Source organism: Poecile atricapillus, chromosome 17, assembly GCF_030490865.1.
Source record: "Poecile atricapillus isolate bPoeAtr1 chromosome 17, bPoeAtr1.hap1, whole genome shotgun sequence".
Classification (NCBI taxonomy): domain Eukaryota; kingdom Metazoa; phylum Chordata; class Aves; order Passeriformes; family Paridae; genus Poecile; species Poecile atricapillus.
In genome coordinates this window covers 7,071,866-7,098,810 of record NC_081265.1, presented here as the reverse complement: position 1 = coordinate 7,098,810, position 26,945 = coordinate 7,071,866, and the positions used below count along the sequence as shown (strand labels likewise).

General features: G+C 44.2%; 2 protein-coding genes across 6 annotated transcripts; one reads left to right on the top strand and one right to left on the bottom strand.

Annotated features, from left to right (window-relative positions):
- Positions 1-1,992: 1,992 nt before the first annotated feature.
- TEN1 (TEN1 subunit of CST complex) lies at positions 1,993-6,991 on the bottom strand. 4 transcript variants are annotated; one of them, XM_058852223.1, is made up of 4 exons: positions 6,768-6,991; positions 4,313-4,415; positions 4,030-4,187; positions 1,993-2,823 (listed from the first exon to the last, which is right to left on the bottom strand). In XM_058852223.1, the coding sequence occupies exons 2-4, from the start codon at positions 4,396-4,398 to the stop codon at positions 2,684-2,686; spliced, it is 384 nt and encodes a 127-aa protein (XP_058708206.1). In that variant the 5' UTR covers positions 4,399-4,415; positions 6,768-6,991; the 3' UTR covers positions 1,993-2,683. The 4 variants fall into 4 exon arrangements, with proteins under 4 accessions (XP_058708206.1, XP_058708205.1, XP_058708204.1 ...); XM_058852222.1 differs by having other exon boundaries at positions 6,759-6,988; XM_058852221.1 differs by lacking the exon at positions 6,768-6,991 and adding an exon at positions 6,129-6,256.
- Positions 6,222-26,881, top strand: ACOX1 (acyl-CoA oxidase 1). Of its 2 annotated transcripts, none has more exons than XM_058852218.1 (14): positions 6,222-6,416; positions 7,460-7,619; positions 16,042-16,202; positions 17,940-18,047; positions 18,531-18,650; positions 19,820-19,935; positions 20,132-20,301; positions 20,592-20,754; positions 21,427-21,617; positions 22,217-22,396; positions 23,025-23,130; positions 23,216-23,359; positions 24,117-24,323; positions 25,268-26,881. In XM_058852218.1, exons 1-14 carry the CDS (start codon positions 6,302-6,304, stop codon positions 25,316-25,318), a joined length of 1,992 nt encoding a protein of 663 aa, XP_058708201.1. In that variant the 5' UTR covers positions 6,222-6,301; the 3' UTR covers positions 25,319-26,881. The 2 variants fall into 2 exon arrangements, with proteins under 2 accessions (XP_058708201.1, XP_058708202.1); XM_058852219.1 differs by lacking the exon at positions 16,042-16,202 and adding an exon at positions 12,975-13,135.
- The last annotated feature ends 64 nt before the right edge of the window (positions 26,882-26,945 follow it).

Genomic DNA, 26,945 nt, shown 5'->3' with positions numbered 1-26,945 from the left:
ATTGCAGCTGCACGGGTCTGCAAGACTCCAACTTTTTGGTGACTGTCCTGGGGTGACTTTATGATTTATGATATCTAATTGTCTGTTCTGTTTATGTTGGATGTTAAGTTCTGCATCTTTAGGACTGGCTTTGAGAGCAAAAAGGGGGAAAGAAAAAGCCACAGCTTGTTTTCAGAAACAGCACTCACTCCCCCACATGCTTCTCCGGACTGTGTTGTCTGCAGCACAGACAGCAGGACAGAGCTCTCCTTTGTTTTTAGGTAGTTTTTAGCTAGCTGAGGCAGAGAAGTTCCCCAGACTGTGTTTTTTCTTTTTTTCTTGGATCTGTTCAAACCTGCTCTAGACTGAAAACCGAGGAAAACCCCAGGAGCTCACTCCTATAGCTCACCAGGGCCTGGGCCTCGGCACCTTCCAGTACCGGAGAGACTGATAAGAGACTGAGCAAGCCAAGCTACACCCCACAAAAAGAACTTTTCTGGAATTGCCATCTCTTTGAACAGCGAGAAGGTTTTTTTTTGTTTTGTTTTGTTTTTTTTTTTTTTATGCTTGTTGATACTTTGCTTGTTAAATAAACAGCTTTTTCCACTTTTCTCCAAATAAATTTTTCCTGAACCAGTTAGGGGAGGGGCCACTTGAATTTGTTTCCTAGAGGGAATCCATTCGGAGGTTTTCTCCCAAATTTGCCCTAAACCAGGACAAATACATTTATTGGCACCCAATGTGTGGCTTGAGAAAGTGGAAAAAACCTGCACTGATTACATTTTGGTTGTACTTACTCTACATTAGGATAAAGCAGTCAGTAGCCATGTTGCTTAAATTCATAATGTCTCTCAGGGTGGAGGGCTTCATGTAGTTCTAATTCCTAGACTTTTTTGAGGTTTAAATACCTTTCTAGTCCCTAGGTTTATTTTCTTATCCAGAGATAGTTCCAATATTGTCCCTAACATATATGTCCCTACATAGCTTTTACAGTAGAGGGGCACGGATTAGAAGAGTTATTGTGCTGGGCTTGGTGGTAATAATTTATAGGAAGTTTATAAAAGTACTGGAGTTTGTGCCAAGTATGTTTGGTTTATAGTTTCTTCGTCCTACCCTATGTCCCAGTCCCAGTAACATGTTTTGGGGGTTTATTAGTAATTGCACCCAATTTGATAGAGGAGGAGCAGGAGATGAGACTTTTCACCCTTTCCTTCTTCTCCTTTAGTTCTATTACACCACCTTTTGGAAATGTTCAGTTTCCCCTGAGTGTTTAGGGGAATACCTTCCTAGTATTTAATCTGATAAACTCCTTCTATATGGTTCACAGCTTCTCTAGAGTGAGGGCTGAGATATCCAGAGTGTATCCAATGAAAAGTTTCATTAATTAATATTATTCATTTTTTTTATACTTGTAGATACTTTTCTTATTAAATAGTTTTTTCCACTTTTCTCCAAAAAAAAGTTTCCCAAATCAATTAGGGGAGGGGCTGCTTGAATTTGTGTTCTAGAGAGACCCCATTCAAAAGTTTCAAAAATTCCAAATCTACCCTAAACCAAGACAGTGACCTAAAAAAGGGTTATTTAACCATTGCTGAGGCAGCAGCTCAAATCTTTTGAGTGCAAGCAGAAAAGGCTGGAGATGGCTGCATTCCCCTGCAAACCACAGGCACAGCTCACTCCAGATTTGGGGATTTCTACAGTATAGGAGAGTCTTCTCTCCCTTGCACAAACATTTGATTCTCATCTGACATTAGCAATGTTCTGTTCTTTTGCCAATGGTTTAATACAGCTGTGTAGGCCTGGCACCACGTTCGTCAATCAGAGTGGCTCTGGTGTAACTTCATCTCCTTTTCTCGCAACTTTTTTAAAGCCAGACATTTCCATACAAACCCAGTACTTAGGAGGAGGAGGAAAACTGAATTCTCTTACATCATCTATAGGGTTTGTGCAGGACCTAGCACATTTGACTTGGCAAGGAGGGATTTAATCAATGAAAAACAGGCTGCCTTCTTTTTTCATCTTTATTTAGGAAAATTTAAATCAAAATCTTTAGATACCTCCAAAGTAGTGATTTAAGGTCTCTTAAACTTAGCTGTATCAAGGAAGAAAGTCAAGTACTCAGAGCACTGCAAATATTTATTTTAGAGTTAGAATTAATCCTCCCCTTAGATACCAGTTCTTCCTACCTGAAGAGGCAGGTGCCACTGGAAATAGGGACTCTTTGTTCTTGTTTCTTTGGTCAGCCCAGATATGTGAGTGTTTTGCCAGGAATGTTCCTGTGTGGCTGCTGAGTCAGGGTACCCCAACACAGGAACTCATGGGCCCGCAGCCAGGCAGGGCAAATGAACTTTGTGCTAATGCCCTTTTCCCCCATCTGCCAAAGGTGAGCTGCGTAACTCCAGGTTTAGACACTTTGGACTTCATGTTGTGCATTACAAAAGGACCAGTATAACCCAAATGTTCCCTTTCCTCAACCACCCATTCAAACAAACAATGAACCTGCTTCCCAGAGCTATTTTCAGTCATGACACCTAGGGCAGGAATGGACAGCCCACAGTCACACATTGATTCAGTGTCTTCAAGTGTTTCCCTGCTCAGTGACTTTGCTGTTTGCCACAGAGAACACACCTCCTAATTTACTTTTAACATATTTGTTGCAAATCGTAGTGCAAGGACCAGCGTGTGGCTGGCCTCAGAGCTGCTATCAGGATGTGCTGTTTCCCCTCTGCTCCTGCCTCTCATTGAAGTATTTCCTCTGCTCCAGTATGGCTTGTTCCAGCAGGGGCACGTTCATCCCTTCCACGCAGGTCAATATTCTTGCTTTTACTACAGGACTGGAAGTTTCTGGAGAAAAGAGAACAGACACAGCAGCTTGGAGACAGAAAGCTCCCTCAGGCAGCACAGGACTTGAGCTAGGCAAATAACCATAGCCTGAAAACTTCAGGAGACCAGACTGGCTGCATGCTGCCACTGATGTGAGTGATGTCACTGATGTGAGCTTGATTCAGTGACGTGATTTGCTCTGCCCTGATGGCTACAAAATGCTGATGAGTGACACTGCACTCCCCTTGGACCAGGGAACAGTGCCAGTGCCTGCCATGCAGCATCTGTCTACTTTCTGGCTAGATGCACTTTGGTTTTTCTGAAAAGCAGCAGTGATGGGTTTGGGCTCATTTCTGAATGCCCCTGTGCAGACAAGAGGGCTTAGAAGAGGCTCAAATCTGGCTACAATCAGCAGTTCATTGGTGGCATTCAAGTGGCAACATGGAGCTGCACAGAAGGGGCCAAACCTTGGTGGCATAGCCTTGGTGACACAGCCACCCTTGCAAAATGGGGCCAACTCCCTCCTAGGCTGGGATGACCAAAATAACAATTTTCTAAAGGAATTTTGCAGCAGTGGCTTAGCAGGTCACTCTCTAGAGGTCACGTGAGGTGTGGCTTTCCACATGCTGCTGAGGACTTCTATGGCATGAATGCAAACACTTTTTATCAGGTGTGGCCAAGATAACAAAGAATTTGTTTCACCATCCCATGGCACAGCTCAGATAAACTCCTCACGCAAAGCACCAAGCAGCTGGAACATCGGGCACCCCAGGAAACGACAACAGGGTGCCCTGTATGACACAGCCTGCCACATTCCTCACATGTCTGAGGGCAGGGATAATAATTAGAGCCTTTCAAAGATGGCAAAGACCAACCCAGCCACTTGCAATGAGGTATTGCTGCAATCTGCCATGTTTGGGGTGAAGTCAGTTGGTGTGGTGGCTGACAGTTATGCCGGAAGGCTTTTTAGCACAGATTTCACAAGCCCAGCAATGCTGCTGAAATGCTTCTTTTTTCTAAAAAAATCTGTGCCAGAGGACCAGATTTTCAGCAAGATAAGGGTAGCTCTTCTCATGGTCAGCGGTACCTTGAATCACACACTCGGGTGACTGGAGGAGCTGCACGAGAGGAGCCTTGGCCCAGGCTGCCCTCGGTGACTCAGGGAGCCCCAAAAGAGCTGATGTACCATGAAGAGCAGAAAAGGGCACCAGTTTGTGGAGCATTTACCTTCCCTGTGCTCAGCCTCTCCCAGGACCATGTAGAACGATCCCACTTGGGCTTGGAATGGCTCCACAAACCTGGTGTCAACACAGACTTGGTACTGAGCCGAGTTGTGCTGCGTGGTGAGAACGGCTTCAGATCGGGCCAGGTCATAGCAGCATAACCTGGGAATGATCAATTCAGGAAGCTCAGCTGTGCAAAAATCCAATTACAAACCAAAGGGGAGAGGGGGTGCTCAGCCAGTTAAGAAAAGGCCTGGCCTGCAAGGAGAGCAGGGTATCCTTCTCACCTGCCAAATGTCCTCAGTGTCTTCCCCTCGGGGACTGAGCTGTTGATCTCCCATGGGAAGTAATAGACACCAGCACTTGGAAGCATCTCATACAATGGCTGGCCTGCAGTAAAGCAAAAAGTCTGACTCCATGCTTTTCCAGTACCTGATGCAAATTGTAAGTGATACTGCCCTTCAACTCCTTCCTTGCCCAGGTTCCACCATCCAGGGGGCTGCAAGAGCTTCACAGCTTCCCTGCTGAGTCCTGTTTTCAGCTCAGTAAATGTGCCAAGCCCAGAGCATTCTGGCACAAAGAGGAGCTGTCTAGTCACACACAACCCAGCATGAACTACAGGCAGACCATCAGGTCCTCTGGGTCTCCTCCAGGCTATGGACAAGTTGAGAAAGGTTAAGGAAGTGGGGAGAATGGTGACTGAGCAGTTCAGAGTGTGAGGGACTGAAATGCAGGATAGCCTCAGCTGCTGGGCTGACAGAGCACTATGCAGCAATATTTAAGGAATGATCCCGAGCCTGTTCTCTTACTGCAGCATAAAAAGTTCTGGCAGTGTCTGATCCTGCAGCTGGAGAACAATACATTGGATCCAAGCCAGCCTGGTTTCATCAGAAGTCTGGTCTGGTAGGGTTTAGAAGACAGTGACGAGTGAGAAGGATTAATTCCAAGACAAAGCTCAGGTGGGACCTCCTGGGAGCTCCTGTGGTGGAGCAGGGCTGGCACAGGCAGTCAGCCACAGCACTGGGCACACAGAAAGGCAGGAATGCAAAGTGGCTTCAGTGAAGTTCTAATCTTGCCCAGTCAATGTCATAGCCAGGCTCCTGGCTGTGCCCTGAAGTGGTTTTTTTTTTGCATAATTTTCCCTCTGATCTCCCTTGCAAGCTGCCTGTGTTTGGAGTATTTCCATGCTTCATTTACTGTTTTTCTTTTCTTTTTTTTTTTGCCTCTATGTGGGGGATCCCAAGAGCTGCACAGCAGCCCAGGCAGGGACTTCTGCCACTCAGACAAGTGGGTCCATTGCTGGGTGTTCAAGGACGCCCAATAGTGATTATTCAGCAGTGGGGACACTGAGCTGACACGCACGCTGTGGGCTTTAATGCCTGGTGTCCCTTGCCCACCCCACGCATTGCTCACGGGGTCGCACCCTTGCAAAATGCCCCACAGAGGAGGAAGGCTGCCGAAACCAGAGCGGTCCTGGAGTACCCTGTCCCTGCATACGCCTCTTTCTCTGCCTGCTGCTGCAGTCCCATGCCAGGCTGTGGACAGACACCCAGGGCGGGCTGAAAAACCTCTCTGGCAGGGACCCAACGTGGGCCCCGGAGGTGGAAACCCACCCCCCTGCCCTCTGCAGCTCCGTGCATCCCTGGGTCAATTCTGCACCTGTACCGCTCGGGTTTTGCTCCCGAATCACACTGTGCAGCAAGGCGGATCAGCCAGGGATGCAAGACACTCAGTGTGCATTTAACACACTTTTTAACGTATAGAGTAATTTAAGTTGTAAAAGCCATACCCCAGTCGCCACACACCCTGTGCCCACCCAATGTACGACCTAATGCATGCGCCACCTCCAGTGCAGGACCTTGCAGAGATTTACGGCCGGCCCAGCCCCAAGCGCAGCCCTTTATGCGCAGATCCAGAGCACTAGCCAACACCGTACTTAACGTGTGCACAAACGCAGCCCGCTAACGGCATTTAATGAGCTGTTTATTCAATTAACTACTCCATGCTGATGCCGCATGTGCCGAGCGCTCTCCCAGCGCTGCTCCATGCGCACCACAGCGCGATTTAAGGCACCGCTCCCAGCACGAATGAACGCGCCCTCACCGCTCCGCCATCGCCTCCCGCGGGAAAGCCGGGCACGGGCCGGGACCCACGTGCTCAGGAACCACGTGGTGTCGCGGGGGTGACGTCACTTGGGGGCGGTGCCGGCGCAGCGGGGACGGGAGGGGATCGGGATCCGAGACCGCGATCGGAGACCGGGCAGAGCCGCCGCCGCGATGTCGGTGAACGCGGACCTGCGGAGGGAGCGCGCTGCCGCCACCTTCCAGCCCCAGCTGCTCACCCATGTCCTGGACGGCGGCCCTGAGCGCACCCGCCGCCGCAAGGAGATCGGTGAGGGAGGGCCCGGGCCGTGGGGACGGGGAGAGACAGCCCCGCTCGGGGCTCGAAAGAGGAGAAGGAGATGCGGGGCTGGGGAGGGGAGAGGCTGCCTGGTGGGGGAGGCGCAGAGGGCACCTCCGGGGTGAGGGAGGGGGGATACAGGGCGGGGGTAGCGGGGTGCGGAGCCTCGGGGGAGGTGAGGAACGGCGGAGTTGTAAGGGGGGTCGTGGGGCGAGAGAGGGTATGGAGGAGCTTTTGTGGAGAGGGAAGACCCCAAGGAGAGGAGAAAGCTTTGAGGAGAGGGTTTGCAGGTGGAGGGTCAGCGTAAAGGAAGGAGCTAGAGAGGAACAGGACCTGCGTTACCCTCCTGGTCCTCCTCTTCTCCCCTGAAAAGATTTAGGGTGACCCTGACGGAGCAGTGTCCTTTTACTTCTCTGTTTCTCCTTCCTCCAGAGGGTCAGAGGTGGCTTCCCGTGGGCATTTCTCATGGGCTCTGTCCCCTCGTCTTTCCTTCCTAGCATGCTCTTGCCCAACAGTACAAATGTCACCTATTTGTCACCCGGCACGTCCTGGTTATGAGAGATTAATGAGGTGCTTCCAGTCCGTTCCCTGGCCTGGGACTGTCAGAGGCTGGTGTTGTGTAACTTCGGTGCCACAGGGGGGACACAGAAAGTTTGTGGTCTCTGGGCACCTTGTTTCCAGTTGGCAGAGTGGGAGTAATAACTGTGATTTCTGCTGGAGTTACATGGAGATCAGAGTTCATGAGGCTGCCTGGGTCTGTGAGGCTGTTGCTGAGGGGCCTGCAGGTGTTGCATCAGTGAATTGCCCTCCTGCCAAGTCCAGAGTCCTTTGAACTGAAAATGGAGTATATGTGTGGAATGAGAGTGCCAGGGGTTGAGCTTGCAAAGAGCTTTGATTTCTTTCTCATTTCATTAACTTCTAATTTTATTTTCAATTTTCTGATACCTCTGCCTCGTAAAATGCTGTGTCGTTGTTGACCCACTGCTGAGGTTTGTGGAAACTGAGCTTGTTTTCCTGTCCTGGTCTGTCCCCAGAGGCCTTAGTTCTTAATGACCCTGACTTCCAGCACGAGGATTTGAACTTCCTGTCCCGTAGCCAACGCTATGAGCAAGCCATCAGGAAGAGCTCCTTGATGGTGATGAAGCTAAGGGAATATGGAATTGCAGATCCCGAGGAGATCTACTGGTTTAAAAGGTACCCAAAAAGATGCAGAGTTTGCTTCTTGTACATACTTCAGTTGTCACCAAGGACGTTAGGATTGTGCTTTTTCCCAATGTTGTCTAAAGAAAGCTCAAGACCACTCAAGTCTTTGGTTTCAGTGAATTTCAGATTAAATCCTGAATTCCTGAATATTGTGTTTTCCTAGGGTTGTTTTTAACATAAATACAAGATTAACAAATATACCCTGTTCTTTATATGCAGTGCAGAAACTACAAAACAGAACTTGAAGTCAGATTTTTTTCCCTAAAGGAATAAAAAAATTATACTGAATGACTTTGAATCTGGATAGATCTGATGAGTTTTCAGCTTCTAATGAAGTCACTAAAAGCTGATTACTTCACTTTGCACTTAGACCCAATAAAGTCACATTGCAGGCATACTTGAAAATATTCCAAGATGGCTAATAAGTTGTTTATCACTGTGTGTTCTGTGTCCCTCCTCTAAGCTCCTGATGCTGCAGAGGTTCTCTTTGACCCAGAGGCTTCTTGTTGTAGCTGACATTTGGTTTATCTGATAGTACAACCTTTGGATCAAGTTTATCAAAAGAAGAATGTCTTTACATCTGAGTTTTCATTCCTTCCAGAAGGAATTAGAACTCAGTTCCTGATTTTGATGCATTTCTCCCCCTAATTCTGTTTAAACTCTTTCTGATTTAATCAAACAGAAGTTGATAAGAGAGAGGTTACACAGACCTAGAAATCTGTCGTAATCCCATGGATATATTCTCTGGCACATTATATAATGAACCACAAGCCCCCTCTGACTGGTTTTGTAGAAAAGCATGACCATGGGCACTGAAAATTGAAATCATCTTGTCCACTGTGGTTTTACTTTCAGAGAAGCTGGTCTGCACTTACCTGTGTCATGAAAGTTCTCATGGAAGTAATGTAAATAAATTGAAAATTATCATTGGTGGACAGTGATTACAGGGAACAAGTTCAGTGACAGTAGTGGATTATTCAGGTGCTGCACAGCCAAAGTTAATCATTATTTTTTTTCCTACACAAAGTTTATTGAAAGTGACGAGGAAGTTTCTTTATTTATTTATTTATTTCTACAGAGAAAATTCAGCAAAGTCTATCCAGTCTATCAGATGGAAAATTTTCACAAATTTTCTGTCTTTTTCTAGCATTAAATGACAATATTATATGAAAACAGACCTTTTTGAAGTGGTCAAATGAGAGTTTCTAGTTTTGTCTTTCCATAAACTTACTTTGGAGTCATCAATTCTTAAGTGGATGAAAGTGTATTATTTCATACAGATACCAACTAGTACCTCCATATTTAACGTGACATGAATGGTCAGGTGTGACTAGTCAGAATTCACAGTCCAAAACCAACTGTAACAATGAAAAAAGCTTATTTTTTTCCAAGGTAAAATCTATTTGCAGCCATTCAGGATTTCAAAATGTAATTGCAATTACTGTAGACTGACTGTATTTGCTGTTTTTTATTTATTTTATATACCATATTCATTCTATAATAACATGTAACAGAATGAAGAGCAGTGCATAAAGTTCTTGCCTACAGGTGAAGTGTGTTTGCTTTAAAAACTGTACAGTGTTAATATTCTGAAATTACGTCTTTACTATAATGTGTGGTGTTGGCAAGGGAGGATGTGGGCTTGCTGCTGCTTAAAAACAGGATGAAATGAAAGGATTATTTTTTCATCCTTTGATTTCGTTTGCATTTTAACATCTGTCCCCACTTTCCCACCTGTTGAGTGTTAAATATTTTTTAAATTTGGTGAACTGCACCCAACTGACAAAATTATGTCTATTTCTATCCCATATCCAAACATGATAATTGATGCTAACTGTAAGTGACTTCAATAGTGTAAAAGCTGACCTGGAGAAAGTGTGTTTGTGCTTATTCATTTTTCCAAACTAAAAACTGAATGGATATGGTGTTGCAACATGCCTCAGATGAAGTTTATAAAATAGATTTACACCCTTGATTCAGACATCAAGTTGTATTTATTGTGATTGACATTTCCACTTATGGAAGCTTAAGAAATTTTGTCAGTTATCCCCAAAAGGCAGGGACAGATTTATATATGCAATTTTGAAGAATTTTTTCTTGTAGCTTTCCTAAACTGTCAGAACATCTCTAGGTAGCTTTGCACATGACTCACCAACTTTACAGCTTGATTTATGAGTAGGTGAGGAGAAATGCTGCTTCCTTCACTGCCCTGAAGATATACTTAAATACTTGCTGCTGCTGCTGCTGTGACATGTCCAAGTGAATGCTCCTCTTTCTTGTTTCCAAATGGCTTTGTTGGACAACAAATCATAAGAGGATCTATTAAATATACTTAATTGCTTTTCATGTAGTAATTCTTCTGTGTCCACACTGCAGCTGTGGCAGTTGTGAGTACAGATTTGAAGGCCATCAGCCTAGAAGTGCCAATATTTCAGATTTCTTTTACAGTTTAACTGCAGCAAAATATATAGCATGAAAAACGGGAAATGTTTCTGGTGTAATGCTCCAAAGCTCTTGGAAGAGAGTGAGCTGCTCAGTTTTAATTCGCCTTCAACTTTAATTAACCTTCATTGAGGAAAATGGGATTAAACAAAGAAGTGAAAAACAGTTGAGACAAACTGGGTCACAGAAGAAGAGAAGATCTGAGAGCTGCTGGTCACCAGATGATTCCTGTGTTCATGAATATTGCATGAATGTGCACTTTCCCTGTTGGAATTTGTTCTTACCTATCTAAACTAGGACCTGGATTAGCTTTGAGATAATCAAAGTAAAAAAAACTCTACTATGGGCCCTACTTGCTACTGTTAAATTAATGCAGAGTGAATGAGTCTGGCTTGATCTTACTTTGATATAGGTGAACAGGAGTTTATTGCCATAGCAGTTATCTCTGAAGCCCAGATAGCACAGCTCAAACACAGCTCCTGCTCCTTCTCCACTGGGATGATCCTTCATGCTCATCCTCCAGAGAGTTACTTCAAGAACTGCACAAAGCAGAAAAGTTTGCACACAGACTAATGTAAAGTAAATGCTCCTGTTCTGTGACCCAGTTCTGCAGCTTGAGAATGGCTTTGCAGTTGTTCCTGTGGCTTTGGAGCTTCTGAACACACAGACTTTGCTTTTGTTGTCCTTTGTGCACTTTGAGACATGACACACCTGTCACATAAATGCCTTTTACTGTGTGGGTGGTGCTGGTTGCTGTGAAATCTGGGAAGATCTATATTGCAAATCATATATTACTACACAGTGGATTTGGAGCTGTAGCCTTGTTGTGACACTGGTTGTTGTAGCAGGGCTGACCTCAGAGCAGCTGGTCCTTGATCAGATGGTCACTGCCACCATCAGTCTTGATGGAGCAGAGTATTTGAACAGTTACACTCTGCAGCCTTTGGAGAACAGCCAGTCCAGGTGCTGGGAGTGTTGAAGCTGTGACAGGAAGCAGTAAGAGTTCAGAGGAAGAAAAATAAGGGAAGAAAATCTGTTCTTCCTCCCTTCACAGCTGGTACCTCTTCTGTTTGCCCTGTGTCTTGAGGAAAACAAGATTCTCTCTCCTTGTCATTCAAGTTGTTAAAAGGCACATTAAGGAAATCCTACATCTTCAGTGTGGAGTACACAGAGATGAACAGTTTCTGCTGTAATTTAATTTTCAGCTTAGTTAATGCAAGAAGCTGTTAAAATGCTGCAGGATTGGCTGCTGAAACATCATGGCCTAACATGTTAACAGGGGTGTTAAAGCATCCACTTGTAAAATGTCTGCTGTCTTCCTTCTGTCAGAGAAGGTGATAGTTAACCATGAGATATCTGGCACTTGTGATTAAACTTCCTCATAGGCAGTGAAAGATGCTGGTATAACCTTTCAGAAGATTTCTGGGATTTTTTCCTGGAGCATTACCTTCAAAGAAGCAGTGTCTGACCTGATTTTTCTGACAGCAAAGCATGGGCTACACATTTTTCTCAAGTTCTTTCAGTGACTGCTGAAAATATGCAAAGACCCATTCAAGCTCTTCTCAAGCTGTCCTGAAACTTTGTGTTTCAAACTCAGCACTCATTTTCTCCCTGTAGATTTGTCCTTTTTGGATCCAAGGAATAGGTGCACAATAATTGTGCTGCAGGTAGTGAGGAAGAACAGGGTGCTGCTGTTGCTGTATAGGTTCTGGGCTAAAAGAATGACCTACTTAGGAAACCACAAGAGAGTTGAAAAGTTCTGTCTTGCTGTCCTTGCAGCATTTTTAAGCCCTTGGTCACCACAAAAACGTCATCTTTTGTAACACGTGCTGCTGTAGGCAAGAGTATTTTTTGGTGAAAGAACAGTGTGGCTCAATTCCAGTAACTTGAGACACTGTACCTGCACCCACACCAGCTTAAAGCGCAGTTAATATATTAATGACCAGCATTTGATTACTTGATTGCAATAGTTTTGGTCCTGGAGAAATCCATGGCTCATTTAGTCTTGTTCAGTTAAAACAGGCAAGGTGCATTTCAGTGTTGCTGTCTTTAACTCTGGTTTACACAGCCTGTACTTACACTGTGTAAACAGGTGTTTACACAACCTGCTGTTGAATTATCAATTATTTATTCTCTGCGTGGAACAAAATGCCAGTCACAAATGCTGCTGTAATTGATAAGCTATGTGCAGAACAGCCCCTATGGTATTTGTGTACAATTGATTGAAGATGAAGATTGAAGATGAAGAAACTGTTCAAGCTGCAGAAGGGAAGATGTTTTAATTGAGAATGTACTTTGCCTGCCATTGTGGCTACTAGATGATTAGAGTTTTCTTTCATGGAATAACTTCTGCTTTGGTTGTCTGATTTTTCTTTCCATTCCCTCCAGCACTAGACTGTAATGGTAATTTTAATTGAAGGTGAGTTTCAGATCTCACAACTGATAGAAGCAGCTGCAGGTAATACAGAGCCGTTCTGAAAAGAACTCAGTCACCAAAGAAATCTTTTCATTTTTAATATATATTTATTCTAACTAATAATGCCCTAGTTGTAGGCTACCAGCAGCAGTGGGATTTATTTCCACAAAGCCTGAGAGACGGGGAAGAAAATAATTTGGTTTTCATGTCCTTAGTTTCAAGTTCCTCATGAACCTTTGTAGAATAACATTTTTTCCAGTTACATAGCAACAGCAGGATTCATGGGGTGAAGAAGATGCCTGGAAAAAACATCTGTTTCCCCATTAGCATTGCTTCTGATGCCTCTACATTTGGAGGTTGCTTGTGAGACAAAAATAAAAAAGGTTGAATGAGGCAAAGAGATTATTTATCTTATGCTCCAGTTGGAGAAAAGCCTTTCAGGTTCATGGTAACACTGAGATCCAGATCCCTCTATTTCTCTCCTGTAGAACATGCTTGGGCAATTTCCCTGAACCTTTGGGTCTCCACTTCAGCATGTTTCACAAAACCATAGAGACCCAAACGACTGCTGCTCAGAAGGAGAAGTGGCTGCCCCTGGTCCGTGGAGTCAAGATAATTGGCACCTACGCCCAAACCGAAATGGGACATGGTTAGTTCCCTTCAGGGATCAATGGGTAACCTCTTTTCTCTAACTCCAGTGGGTAAATTGTTAATGTTCCCTGGGTCAGTCTAAAGGGGGAAGGGCGAAATTCCTCAGTTAATGGTTGACATCTGTAGCTGGACAGCCACCTCATTTCACATCCTGACAACCCCAGGATTCCTTTGGTCTATTCCAGAATGCATCTCTTAGCTGATCTCTGCATTGGTAGTTGATATCTTTGTTTGGAAATGAGAAGGTTGTTCTAAGCCCTGAGAGTCTGAATTTCACTTGAACCTGTTGGAACGTGTCAATGAACAGTACTGTGGTTTTAACTTTTGCCTGATTTTGGGATATGTATGCCAGAGCCCTGAGTGCATGGCTGGCCTGCAGAAACAGGTCAGGAGCATTCCTATAGCAGCAGTGGAGCACGGTGAGATTGTGAGTTTTGGGTTGAAAGTCAGGTATGCTTTGCCCCAGGCGCTTCTCTTCCAGATGTTGTTCCACTGCAGCTGTACAGCTTCCTGGAAAGGTCTTGTTCACAAAGAAAAAAAAACCATCTTATTCCTGCTGTTGTTGACAGCAACTTTCACTGCTTCAAATGGAAAAACATTTAATGGATCAGAAAAAAAGTCTTTTAGCCCAGAACCTGGAATTATGGCTGTTAAATACCAGCAAGAATAGTTTACAAACAAGGACTCCAGTGCTTGTGCTGGCATCTGAAGCGGGAAAGCCTGAGGTGTACAAGCCTGGACACTGCTGGATGGCAGTGCCAGCTGCCTGGTTGTTCAGTTACAGCTGCTGAAACATTTGTAGAAGACTCAGTGGAAAAAACCCCGTCCTCTGACCTGCTCAACAAACCCAGCTCAACACCAGAAGCTGAGGGATAGCTGGATGGCAACAACCAGTGCCTGCTGGCCTTATTTGCTTTCTCACACCAGCTGCTTGAAATCAGTCACATACACACTGCAGTGATTGGTTTTACTTCTGATTTCACATTGGATCATTGCACTTTCTTGCCTGGTGATGGTTGATTTCTTTATAGTTCTCATGTTGTTTCATGGTTAAATTGGTATTTTGACACTAAATGGAGCTAATGCAGTGAAGTAGATATACTTTCTATGCTGAATAATTAAAATGCAAACATCTGGCGTTCTTGCTGTGAATATTGAATATCTGATATTTCATCAGTGAAGATACTGCAGTAATTGTCACTGAGCTTTGCTTAATTTAATCCTGATGTTTAAAATCTGGTGATGGGGGAACAGACCTCTGGATTACTGAATTGAACTCTGGCCTGGATGGGTAGTTACTCAGTTTTATCTTAGTGATTGTGTGTGTGTTTTTATTTTGTTAACATAGCCTGTGTTGATTTTAACATGTTTCTTTTTAAAAAAACAAACAAACAGAAAAACACAAATAGCACAGGGCTGAAAATGAAACAAGGAGCAGTGAAAAAGTAAAAATACTGTGCTGTTTCTATCTGGTTTATAACTACTGCTGGTAAATAAGGATTTTTTAATTTTCTTTTTCACTCTTTGGCTGTCAGCTGTGTACTTCTCACTAGTACTGAACTCACTTAAAATCTGGTATTCCTGGTAGGCCATTAGCCCTCTGTTGGGCTTGGTCACTGTGCAGTTAGAAAGCTTAGAAAACCTTGTTGCTGGGTTTATTAGATTGTTGAATTTATTTGTAGGATTCTGAAAATATCAAAAAACAGTTCTTGGGAAGCCCTAGGGACAGAACTAATTCATATTAATGTGTATTATTAATAAGAACACAAGGATGCATTGTTCCCACTTTGATAAGAATGGCAGATGAGTTTGAGCCAAGCTCAGGCTGGCGCTCTTTCCATAATGCATATCATTTAAATATATATCAATATATTCCTGTTAAAGTCCAATTAAATTTATTTCATACATAAATGAACCAGGTGGAGGTACTGGTCCTCAATCTATCCCCACTATTTTAATGCTCAAAGCTGTCAATATTTTAAGATTTAATGATGAATTAATTCTTTATATTGAAAAACTTAATAGACCACTTAATTACTTCACAGTGGTGTTTGACAGAACATGGAGAAAAAGTAATTCTAGTAAAAGATGTTTAACTGGAGATAATTTGTGCTGGTGATTTACAGATTGAAAAATGTTGGCTTTCTTCCCAAGTTGTTAATGTTCACAACTTCAACTTACTCATACAGAGCACTGTCCTTTTAAGAAAGTTTTTAAAAAAGCAGAAATTGAAGTGAGTTGATTTGAAATGCCATGTACACTAATTGTGTCTGATATTTAATTTTAAAAAATCAGAGTAAATAGTGTAGCCAGTTAGGATTTGCCTTTTTTTCAAAAAAAAAAAAGAAGGTTCATTGAAAACCTAACTCATTTAGCTGGATAAACTAGGACTTCCTAGTTCTAGTTCCAGGTTCTACCTTCAAAACATGGCAAAAAACCACCATGGACTTCCTATATCTGGTTGAAAGCACACTGCATTCAGCCACATCACATCTCCAACAACCTGACATTCTCAGCTGACTGCCTCAGCCCATTGAACTTAGGGATGCTCTGATGTTCAAACCAGAAGGCCTGGTCCATCTTTTGGTTTGGATTCATCCTTTTTTTCCCAGTTAATCATAGTGCATCAAAAATAGGGGAATGTTGCAGATGCACTTTCTGCATGATTACAAAAAAATGCGTCGCAGCATGTTTATTCCAAAGTGAGTACAATTTCTTATTACTCAGGCCTGAGAAAAGGACAGTGCTCTGGCTCTCTCAAATACACTTGCTGAATTCCAATTGACACATGAATCATTTTTTTTTTCTTTTTGTCTCTTCCTGAATCTCCACCATGAATCCTCATGCTTGCTTCCCTCCCATAACATTCCCTTCACGCTCCCATCCCATGACAATTCTTCACAGCTTTGTTCACCGCGGACGGCCTGAACCTCTGGACCTTCACCTGGGCATGTTCCTCCCCACTCTTCTCACCCAGGCCACCCCAGAGCAGCAGGATCGCTTCTTCATGCCTGCCTGGAACCTGGAGATCATTGGCACTTATGCCCAGACTGAAATGGGCCATGGTACAGTACATTCAGTAAATGCTCTTTCTAAGAATGGCTTTGTGTACAGAGGATTCCCATGCCTGGGAAGAACCGTGTGTGTGTATCCCACAGTTCTACACATCAGCTGTGGTTGTAGGGAGAAGTGGACAGCCTCTGGAAGGGTTAATGGAGCTTTATGCCATCAGCTGCTTCCCTGTCTTCCTCCAAAGGGAGGGTGTGATGTCTGTAGCTCTGTAAATGAGCACCTGGGTGCTCCATGTGCCATTCCAACCAGTGTCATTACTGCCCATCACTGGTGCTGTCAGGTTGGTGGCATCTGTTCATTTTACATTTGCTGTTCTTTCTTTCAGTTTGACTTCTGCTTTGCTCTAATTAATGTTCAGTGTAAAGACAAAAGGACAGAGCTTTGAAGTAGTGAAAGAGATGCCAGAAAATTAAAGAGTTACTGTCTCATCTCATGATTAACCTTGGATCAGATAGGTCAAGATTAACTTGGTTCCAATGGTCGTGTTCTGTGGGGAGCATTTTCCCCTTAGTTCACTTCTGTGTGCTCTTTTTAACTGGCCATGAAATGTGTTGGGCTTTTTGAGTTCTCTGTCTCAAGCTGTCTTTGTTTTTTGTTGCTATTCCTTTACTTTCAAGCTTTGAAATGGATTTTGATAACTCCAGCAGTATTGTGTTTGCAACACTTCCAATTCAGGTTTCAAAGGGAGGACATTCTGCCTTGGGAAACTTTTAATTTTGGTCATCTCAGAGTTGCAGATGAGAATTATTTTCTAAAAATGAGCATGATTCACCTTTATGTTGAAGGGAAATGTAGAGACTTTGTGATGCATAAAGTAACTGCAAGTCTGAGGAAAATCTCTTGGAACTAGTGAGGTTTGAAGATCCTTTGCCAGCAGAGTGAGTCTGTGTTGAGCTGCCTGTGGAAGTCTTCCATTACCTCCATGCTTTGGGGACGTGGTTGCTGCAAGGTGATCTCCTTTTTCCTGTTGGAGCTCTTGTCCTGCACTGTCAGTCCAGACTCTCAGGAGTGTTCACAGCTGGTCTAGTTTAAGCAAGTAGGCTTGGTGATTTTGGGAGTTTTAAGGCATTCAGAGGCAATGCCACTGCTCTGAGACATGTGTGTGGGAAGTGAAGCATTGGGGGCAGAAGACAAAGACTGTTCCTGAAACTGCCTCCGTCTTCTTGCAGTCTCTTCATCTTCCTGCATCAGTACCTGGCATACACATGCCATTACTTGCTGTCTTGGAGCTGTGGATGATCTCTTCTGGGAGATCAGCTCCATCAAATGAGAAGAATGTAGGCTTGATGAGGGAATGAAGAGGTGGTGGGCACTGTTTATTTCATCTTGTGGTTGAGAACTGGATGGTTTTATTTTGCAATTTAATCAGATTGCATTTTAGTGAAATTCAGGTGAGTGTGTTCCTGTGGAACATTTTAACTGAGAAAGGGCTTCTGGTGTGTGATAGCAAAAAGGTGTCAAATTTGAGGTGCTTGGAAAACTAGTCTTAGACCACTGGGGAAAAAAATCAATAAGTTTTCTAAGAATTGGCTTCTGGCCCCAGAATGTGGTGTGGCTCTCTCTTGTTCTTCCTTAATTTGTTGATATTTAGCTTTTTATAGATATAGCCTAAAAGCAAAGTTAAAATTTAAACATTACTACTGGAGTTCCACTTTCCATTGTCCAGTTCTGTCCTTGTCTCTGTTTTGGGACTGACTTCCTGCCAAAACAATGTGTTTTCTTGCTTCCAGGGACTCATCTTCGTGGCCTGGAAACTACAGCCACTTACGACCCCTCTACACAGGAGTTCATCCTCAACAGCCCCACTGTCACCTCCATTAAGTGGTGGCCAGGTGGACGTAAGTGTGTCTAAATGGAAGATGTATGGAAAAACTCAGGGAGGTGATGCCACATGTGTTATCATAGAGTGATAACTGAAAGTTGATCCAAAGAGTTGGCTGAAAGCCAGTCATGCTTGCATAACAAGCAGACCTATCAGAGCCTGCTAAACATTGTCTGTGTGCTCTGGCCTGTTGCTCAGAACCATTCACACTGTGGATTTGGTGGAATTTCTGATTGCCTTTATCAAATTATTTATAGTCCCTGCAGCTTCACTGGCAGGTGTGCCAAGGACTTGGTGTTTTATAGTCAAGAAAACTGTGTTGTGCTAATTCCACTGACTTGAGGGACACTTTGTCATAGAGCTGTACAATTGGGGTGACATCCCGTGGGTCAGCCTGGCTTTCTAGTGCATGATGTGATGAGGTTATCTCAGAAGACTCTGTGTGTGTGTGTAAGTGTGCCTGCCTGTGTTTCTGTGCTGACTCCTGCTCCCGTTGCAGTTGGGAAGACGTCGAACCACGCCATCGTTCTGGCTCAGCTCTACACCCAGGGCCAGTGCAAAGGCCTGCACGCCTTCATTGTCCCCATCCGGCAGCTGGGCACACATGAGCCTCTGCCAGGTACAAATCCACACTCAAGGAATGGATTAAATCTGTTTCTCTGTGACTGTATACAGCTGCTGTGTCTTGTTAAAGTCCATGGCTTACTTCATTAGCTGAATTCAGCTGGTAGATCACAGGGCTTTAATGAGTCCTTCTTATGACTGAACTACCACTCAATCATCTTTCCTACCAGGCCTTCAGTGTGAAGTTTAGTTTGGGATTTGATTCTGCCCCTGTGAAGTTTAGTTTAGGATTTGGTTCTGCCACAGTGTCTGCCAGCTATGCATTCCATGAGCAGCACATCCTGCTTTCTGAAAGGGGAAGAAGAGCTTTCTTCACTCTTGAGCTGGATGAACTTTAGAGACAGTTCCTGCAGTGTGTGAATAGTAGGGCTGCATGGAAATCATGGAGATTCCCATGTTTTGGTGTCTAGTTGTTGTGATTTAACTCATCAGACAGCTTAACACACACAGCCATTCCCTCCACACAGAGGGCTGGGGGAAAGAATTGTGAAAAAGGTAAAACTTGTAGGCTGAGATAAAGACAATATAATAGGACAGAAAAGGAAGGGAAATTAACAACAACAACAACAACAACAATAATAATAATAATAGTTGTAGTAGTAGTAGTAGTAGTAGTAGAATATGCAGAGCGAGAGATCACTCTGTGCTTGCTCAGCATCAGCTGGCTGGTGCCCAGCCAGTCCCTGAGCAGGGGGCTGTCATCCCCCCCAGCTGGCTTCACCCAGTTTTATTGTTCTGCATGATGCCACACGGTGGGGAATATCCCTTTGTCCAGCTGGGATCAGCTGTCCCGGCTGTGTCCTCTGCCAGCTTCTTGTGTCCCCCCCAGCCTCCTCACTGTTGGGGCAGTGTGGAAATGGAAAAGTCCTTGACCTAATGAAAGTGCTACTCAGCAACAACTGAACCATCAGTGTGTTATCAGCATTGTTGTGCTAAATCCACAACACTGCACTGTACCAGCCACTGGGAAGATAATTTGACTCTATCCCAGCCAAAACCAGGACACCACTTTTCCATCAAAGAGATTAAGGTCCCCGTTAACTTTTACTCATAACACTGCCAGGACTTGCTAGAAAACTAAACAGTCTCCTTATAGGAGAAGGCTTGAACCTCACCTGGTGTTTAATTCCTATTTTTTGATACAAGTGGCTTTGTCTGTGGCAGGTATTACAGTGGGTGACATTGGCCCCAAATTTGGCTATGATGAAATGGATAATGGCTACCTGAAAATGGACAACTATCGAATTCCTCGGGAAAACATGCTGATGAAATATGCCCAGGTAAAGCAGTGAGTTTCAGCATCTGCTGTTAGAAATGAGCATGCTGAATGCTCCTGTGAGGTTGAACACTGCACCAAAAGGATTGTGGGTGGCTTGTAAGTGCTGCTTGATGAGTTTAGAGTGTGAACATGTAAAAGAGAGCAAACATCACAAATCAACAAGCTGTATTTTTTTATATTATTTTACTTTTTGGCAGGTTGAACCAGATGGCACCTATGTGAAACCAGTCAGTGACAAGCTGACCTATGGGACCATGGTGTTCATCCGTTCCCTCATCGTGGGTGACTCTGCTCGCTCGCTGTCCCGGGCCTGCACCATCGCCATCCGCTACAGCGCTGTCAGACACCAGTCTGAGCTGAAGCCAGGGTGAGTGCAGAGAGACCCACAGCTGAGAGAGAATTCTGAAGTACTGGGAGGAGTGAGAGCTGTTGCTGGCATTTGCTTTGGCACTCAGTATGGTTTCAAAACACTGTATGTCCTGGGGAGTGCATAATCTTTCATTCTTGGAATGTCCTCCCCTGCCAGAGGCTTTTGCTGGATGGTCTGAGAGAGTCTGGCTTGATGTGGATGGTGAAGATACTCAGAGTAGGGATAAATGGGATTTCTGCAGCAGTTTGCTACCACTGACATGCTAACTCATCTGTGTTTTGCTCTAGGGAACCAGAACCCCAGATCCTGGATTATCAGACCCAACAATACAAGCTCTTTCCTCTCCTGGCTACAGCCTACGCCTTCCATTTTGTGGGAGCCTACATAAAGGACACCTATCATCGTATCAGTGGGGACATCAGCACAGGGGACCTCAGTGAGCTGCCAGAGGTACTGTGTCCCCTGGAAACCTGTGGTGGTTGAATTTGTGTGAGGTTTCTTTACAGCATGGAAAAAATGGCATTGAGGCTTTTTGGCTTTTACTCATGAGGTGTCTTCTGTAGTTTGAGAAGCCCCCAAGTCTAGTATGTGCTGGTGACATTTTTTACTCTATTCATTTAGCACTTTATAAAAAACAAGGAGTAATGCACAGTGAGAGAACTACTAGGAATATATTTTTATTCAAAAGGTGCATTTCCAGGAATGATGGAATACTGTTTGGGAGTTAAGATTGGTCTTGTGCTTGTGCTGTAACTTCTTAATTGTTTTTCCAAGTGCCACAGGTAGAATAGGTGTGTTGATCAAAGTATCAGTACTATACTGAGAGGTTAGGGTTGTAAAATGTTAATTTTCTTTTAGGGTTGACAATGGGCAGTTGAAAACAGTCTTGTACATAGAATGTGTAGGGGCAGAAGGAATGGTGTACTAAAAAGAAGTCTTTCCATGTAGAAGGGTTTTCATATAAACATTTAGCTCAGGAAAGAATTCCTTTAAGAAAAACAAGACCCAAGCAAGAATGGTGTTGTTGACTCTACTTTTTTTTTCCTGGGAGTTGCAGTCCTTAACATGTATGTGTGCAAGCTAAGACTGGAAAATAAACCTGGCTTTGCTGTTTCCCCTCAGCTGCATGCCCTGACAGCAGGGCTGAAGGCATTCACCTCCTGGACTGCCAATGCTGGCATCGAGGAATGTCGGATGGCCTGTGGTGGGCACGGCTACTCCCGCTGCAGTGGCATTCCTGACATCTATGTCACCTTCACCCCATCCTGCACCTATGAGGGGGAGAACACAGTCATGATGCTGCAGACAGCCAGGTATGGGAGCTCTGCACAGGGATGTTCCAGCCTCTCCTCGTGGTCCTGGCAGCTGAAGTTGGTACCAAAGGGGTTAATTTAATTTCTGCTGTGTCTGTGTAACTTTGAGCTGAGAAACAAAGCAGGAAGTATGTGCTATCCCAGCAAGGACAGTTGGAAGATAAGGGGGAGACATCTGGCTTAGGAATTCAGCTACAGCCAAAACAAGGACTGAATCTGGGAACTGGGTTTATGGTAATGAGTGAATTATAATATGCATGTAGTGACTGTATGTAAGCAACATGATTGTAAAAAAATCACATGCACACAAGGAGTTGCCCCTATGCAACCAGGCACCTGTAGTAAATGATGCCCTTCTTAACACTAAATCTGTGTTAAGAAGTCTTTTATTTGACTGCTTTGGAGTGAATTTGGTGACAAAGTGATGAGCAGAAGTGTCTGTATTACCATGAAACTGGTGTCATGTTTCTGTTCCCTACCCCATTTTTGATAAATGCGTGCCTACAGCTGTTCTTCCTGGCCTGAGCCTCAGTGAGATGGCTTTTGTCCATTCAAACAACTCATGAGTAAGAGCTGCCATCTACTGTCTCTGTTTACAGGTTCCTTATGAAAAGTTACACCCAGGTGACCTCTGGACAGCAGGTCACTGGCATGGTGTCCTACCTGAACGACCTCTCCAGGCAGCGCATCCAGCCCCAGCACGTGGCTGCCAGGACTGTCACCGTGAGGATCAATGACCCCACCAGCTTGGTAGAAGCCTACAAGTCACGTGCTGCCCGGTGAGCTCACATTGACTGGGCTTAGCCAAGAGAAACTGGGTGAGGTGGTGGTGATGCACTGCCCTGTTTGTGCTGGATTCTCGAGGCGTGGCTGGAGAAGCTTTGATCTGTGTGTTGCTTTCAGGAAGTGATACACTTTACTGGGTTGGGGTCAGGGTTAAGTCCTTTGAGGCTGCAGGAGGCTGCTCACAGCCTGTTCATAGCCTGGTTACCCTGCTCCCCATTCCTTTGGGATGTATCTTTTTCTTATTTATGTGTAAAGTATATTCAAACTTACAAATACCAAACTATTCAGAGATCTCTGTGGAGAGAAACAATCGTGATACTAAAGTTCATTGTGAGGGAAGTGGGAGAGTAGAACAGACACCTGTTTGTGAGTAGGTATTGAAGCACCACATGTGTGCTGTCAGAAGTCCTTTTACCCCTCTGTAGCTGGGTTGTAGCTGCAGCAGTGATTATTGGTGTTTTAGAAGCACAAGTCATTACTCCAGTCAGTGTCTTCACTCAGGGTACATGAGAAGAATTCTGAGCTCACGTGCCATGACTGACATGGACATGAGTTCAGTGTGTGTCATCCTGTTAATGTGGTGTTATTATGTAAACTGTTTTTCTTCCTCATATGAAACAGGCAAGTAGAATCTGCAGCGAAGAACCTGCAAGCTGAGCTGAACCACAGAAAGAGCAAGGAGGATGCCTGGAACAGGACTTCTGTTGATCTTGTGCGGGCATCAGAGGTCAGTGATGTGCCTGCTAAAGAAAGGTGCTGTGAGAGCTCCTCATCTTCCTGTGCCCCTGACTGACCCTCTTTGGTTTCTGCAGGCCCACTGTCACTATGTGATAGTGAAGCTGTTCACAGCCAAGCTGGCCGAGGTCAGTGACGCCGCTGTCCGCAAGGTCCTGACCGACCTGTGCCTCCTGTACGCCCTGTTCGGCATCAGCAGGAACGCGGGCGATTTCCTGCAGGTTGGTGTCTTCCTCCAGCACTCCAAATCTCTGAAGCCAGCTTTACTGCTTGCAAATGTGCTTTAAATGCCAAGCTGTGTGGGTGTTACAGGTGTGAGTTCTTGACAGAAGGTCATTAGCACTGCAGGTCTGCTGGAAGGCTCTTGTTGGGTTTCCCTTGTGATCAATGGAAACCAGGCATGTGCCAAGGTTTAGCTTGGTAAACAGCTGCTGTGTGTTAAAAAACAATGAATTAATAAAGGAGCTGCAATTAGAGGTATTCCACAACTAATATCCCTCAAAGGGGATCTTTTGCCCAAATTCTAACCCATCCTTCAGTGAATGGCTTTACATTGTCAGGTGTTGCTTTTCTTCTCTTCATTCTGTCAGTTTGAGAATGCATTTGTGCAGCAGAGTTTTGTTTGCTCTTCAGGCAGACATGGTTTGTTTTGTCTTCCCATTTTCCTCTGTGCTGCTTACTAAAAATCTCCTGAAGCCAGGTACAATTTAATATCCTTATATGCATATTCTCCAGAAAACTTGCTGCTGCAGTTAACTTACAGGTACTCACAGAGTGAGTCTCCCACCCAGGATTAATGTGCTGGCATCTCTTTTGGCCTGTGCACTGTGGCAAAATGCCAATTACGTAGTGAAGAAAAAAAAAAACCTTTGTGTTTTAGGATCTGCTGCATTTTTGTGTGTGGGAAAGCTGACCTGTGTGAGAGCTTGGGGAAGGGAAGGATCTGTGATTTGTGTAACCCTTGTTTCTCCTCTCAAGGCGGGTATCTTGACCAGTGCCCAAATAACCCAAGTGAACCAACACGTGAAGGAGCTCCTGGCTGTCATTCGTACCAATGCAGTGGCACTGGTGGATTCCTTTGACTTCCATGATGTTCATCTGGGATCTGTGCTTGGCCGCTACGACGGCAACGTCTACGAGAACATGTTTGAGTGGGCAAAGAAATCCCCACTGAACAAAACACAGGTAAAGAAATCTCTTTTCTTTTTCTCACATCACCAGAGAAATAACTCAATTTAGGCTTGTTAATTATGCTCCAGTGATTTCAGCAGGTAATTGAGGAAGGGGGGAGAAAAGTCACAAGTAGTAATGGACCAAAATGAGCGATCTTCTTTCAGTTTGCTCTCTGTGGTTTCTCTCCCAGGTGTACCTTGCATTCATACCTGTGGGATCTCTTGAGCTTCTCAGTTGAGGGAGGAAATGGCACATTCCACAGGGAAACAACGGAATTATCTCAGTGAATTCAAAAGCAATTATCACTTGCTGTTGATTCTGCTTAGTGACAGTAGCTGTGGAAGCGTTGCCCATTTTCTGGCAAATCTTCCAGTCTTCAGGTAGTAGCAGTGAGTGGAGGAGAAAATAAATTGCTCCCCTGTGGTACTTGGGTGTCAGTTGTATATCTGGCCTAGGATTGGAGCTTCAGCTGAGCTAAAATAAACTGAAGTATCCCTGCTCCATCAGCCAGAATTGTAAATCCTGTCTCCTGCTGCCTTTATTTGATGGGAGCAAACTGTATCTCCTACAATGGGCTGCCAGACACTGCAGCTGGAGTTAAATCCCACCACAGCTTGCTCAGTGTTCTGTACTTCTGAAGTCAGTGGGGCTTAGGAGCTTCATTACAGCCCCTTAGGAACCCTGTAGCGGTTTTCTTTTAATCAAAATGCCAAACAATTCTATAGATATAAATATTGCTGCTCTTTCTAGTAGTAGTGAGCAGGCTGTTCTTTATAGCCTCATGTTTTGTATCATGTAGACCCTGAAATACAGAAGTTATCTGGCTGTTCTTAAATCTCCAAAGTGCCTCTGATTCAAATTTTCTTAGTATAAAAAAACACTGCAAGATGTGAGGAGGTAAAAACTGTTGCAAAGATCAAGCCTGACCTTGTAACCACTGTCTTCCTGTCTTGCAGGTTCATGAATCTTTCCACAAACACCTGAAGCCATTGCAAGCCAAGCTGTGAAGCCTGCAGGTTTTTTAAAATGCACTCATGTCCTGCCCTGAAAATTGGATGTTTGCATCCTTCCTTCAGGCACCTAAATCAAACCTTTGAATCCTGTAGCTGTAGGACAGTGAATAATTGTAGCCTTTCTTTCCTCTTTTATAAATGGAGGAGATGTTTGGGAGGAATGCATAGGGATTGATGCCTGTTTTTAAAGTGCAATTATAATGGTAAAATCAACCTTTTAAAAATTTGAGAAAGCTTTATGGATTTATACAAGGATTGCTTTTGTGAAGCTGCTAACTAGGGAGAAGTTCCTGTCAGCTGGAAAAAGTGGCAGGACTACTATGATGTAGTTGACAGCCCTCAGGCAGTAGCTTCTGGTGAGCAGCTATGTCCTCCCCTCAAAAAAAGCATCAGTGTCTTGATTTTTTCTTTTTTTTTTAAGATTAGCCCCACCTCTCTCCTCATTTGGCAAATGTTTGTGCTGTGTGAAGCCTCCTGCAGAGCTCTGTGCACATGAGTCTGCTTTTCTGATGGATCTGGGAAGTAAATACCCGTCCTTCTCTGGAGCTCTGCTTCAGGCATCTTTCCAGAAGAAATCCTCATGTTTCCTTTGTTTTCCTTCTCTCACTGCCCTGCACAAACTCCTTTTCCCTTAGTGCCAGCTCTTGGTTAATAGGAGGTCAAAGGAGAACATAGTGATGCTGCTCTGAGGATAAAAACCAGCTCATAGTAATCAGCTGGGTGCTGATGACAGATGTTCTGCCCTTCTTTTCACTCTTAGCATTTTCTAGCACTATCTCAAAGCACTTTACAAATGTTACTTACATTGATTTGGTGGCAAAAAAACCACATGTAGTGGTAAAAATTGTAAATTTGACCTGGAATGATGAAGCCAGTATTGGAGGGCAGAAATCAGTTGACCAACATCTTCAGGTATTCTGATTTTTCTGGGATGTTGTCCTGGTTTTTTAAAGGCATTTGTCAAGAAAATGACAATCCCAAGTGAAGTGTCCAGATTTTTTATTTTTTTTTTTTTCCTATCCATGCATTTCCAAGGAGCTTTCTCTGATTTTGCTTAATTTTATTTTGATATCAACTTGGGCCTTACACAAGTGCTGTCAGATTGAACAGGAAGAATTTAGCTTGGAAGATAAGGTCCTGCTGCCCAGGGAAATCAGTGCAACAACTGATTCCAGTGCAACAGCTGAAATCAGTGCAACAACTGATTCCAGTGCAACAACTGATTCCAGTGCAACAACTGATTCCAGTGCAACAACTAAGCAAAATCATTGCTGCTTTTCCACGCCAGTAATTCTGTCCAGTAACCATATAACCTCTTCACACTAGAGAAGGGCAACTCTGAGCATAAAATGGTAAAAAAGCTTCAGCATAAACCCAAATCCTGCAGTTTATGAGGCAACACCTGAGAAGCTGCTTCTCTGCAGCTTTGGTCTCTGTTAATATCTAATTTTGAATCAGTTTTCTGGCACTAACAATGATCAGACACACGTTTTGGCTACATGTGCAGTAGCTGAACAGAAAGAAATGTTTAATTTTAAATAAACTAATCAAACTTGCCTTTTGGATGCCGAGTGTTTGAGGTGCCATGGAAGTTCAGGATGCCAGAGGAGGCTGAAGGCTC

Excerpts from the sequence above, each read along its gene's own strand:
- TEN1 (XM_058852220.1), bottom strand. The coding sequence starts at position 4,913 with ATGAAACCAGGCTGGCTTGGATCCAATGTATTGTTCTCCAGCTGCAGG. Across the intron at positions 4,416-4,834 it reads CCAGAACTTTTTATGCTGCA|GCCAGCCATTGTATGAGATG; the intron begins GTAAGAGAACAG and ends GCTTTACTGCAG. Across the intron at positions 2,824-4,029 it reads AGAGGCTGAGCACAGGGAAG|AAACTTCCAGTCCTGTAGTA; the intron begins GTAAATGCTCCA and ends TCTTTTCTCCAG.
- ACOX1 (XM_058852218.1), top strand. The coding sequence starts at position 6,302 with ATGTCGGTGAACGCGGACCTGCGGAGGGAGCGCGCTGCCGCCACCTTC. Across the intron at positions 6,417-7,459 it reads CCGCCGCCGCAAGGAGATCG|AGGCCTTAGTTCTTAATGAC; the intron begins GTGAGGGAGGGC and ends GTCTGTCCCCAG. Across the intron at positions 19,936-20,131 it reads TGCTGATGAAATATGCCCAG|GTTGAACCAGATGGCACCTA; the intron begins GTAAAGCAGTGA and ends ACTTTTTGGCAG.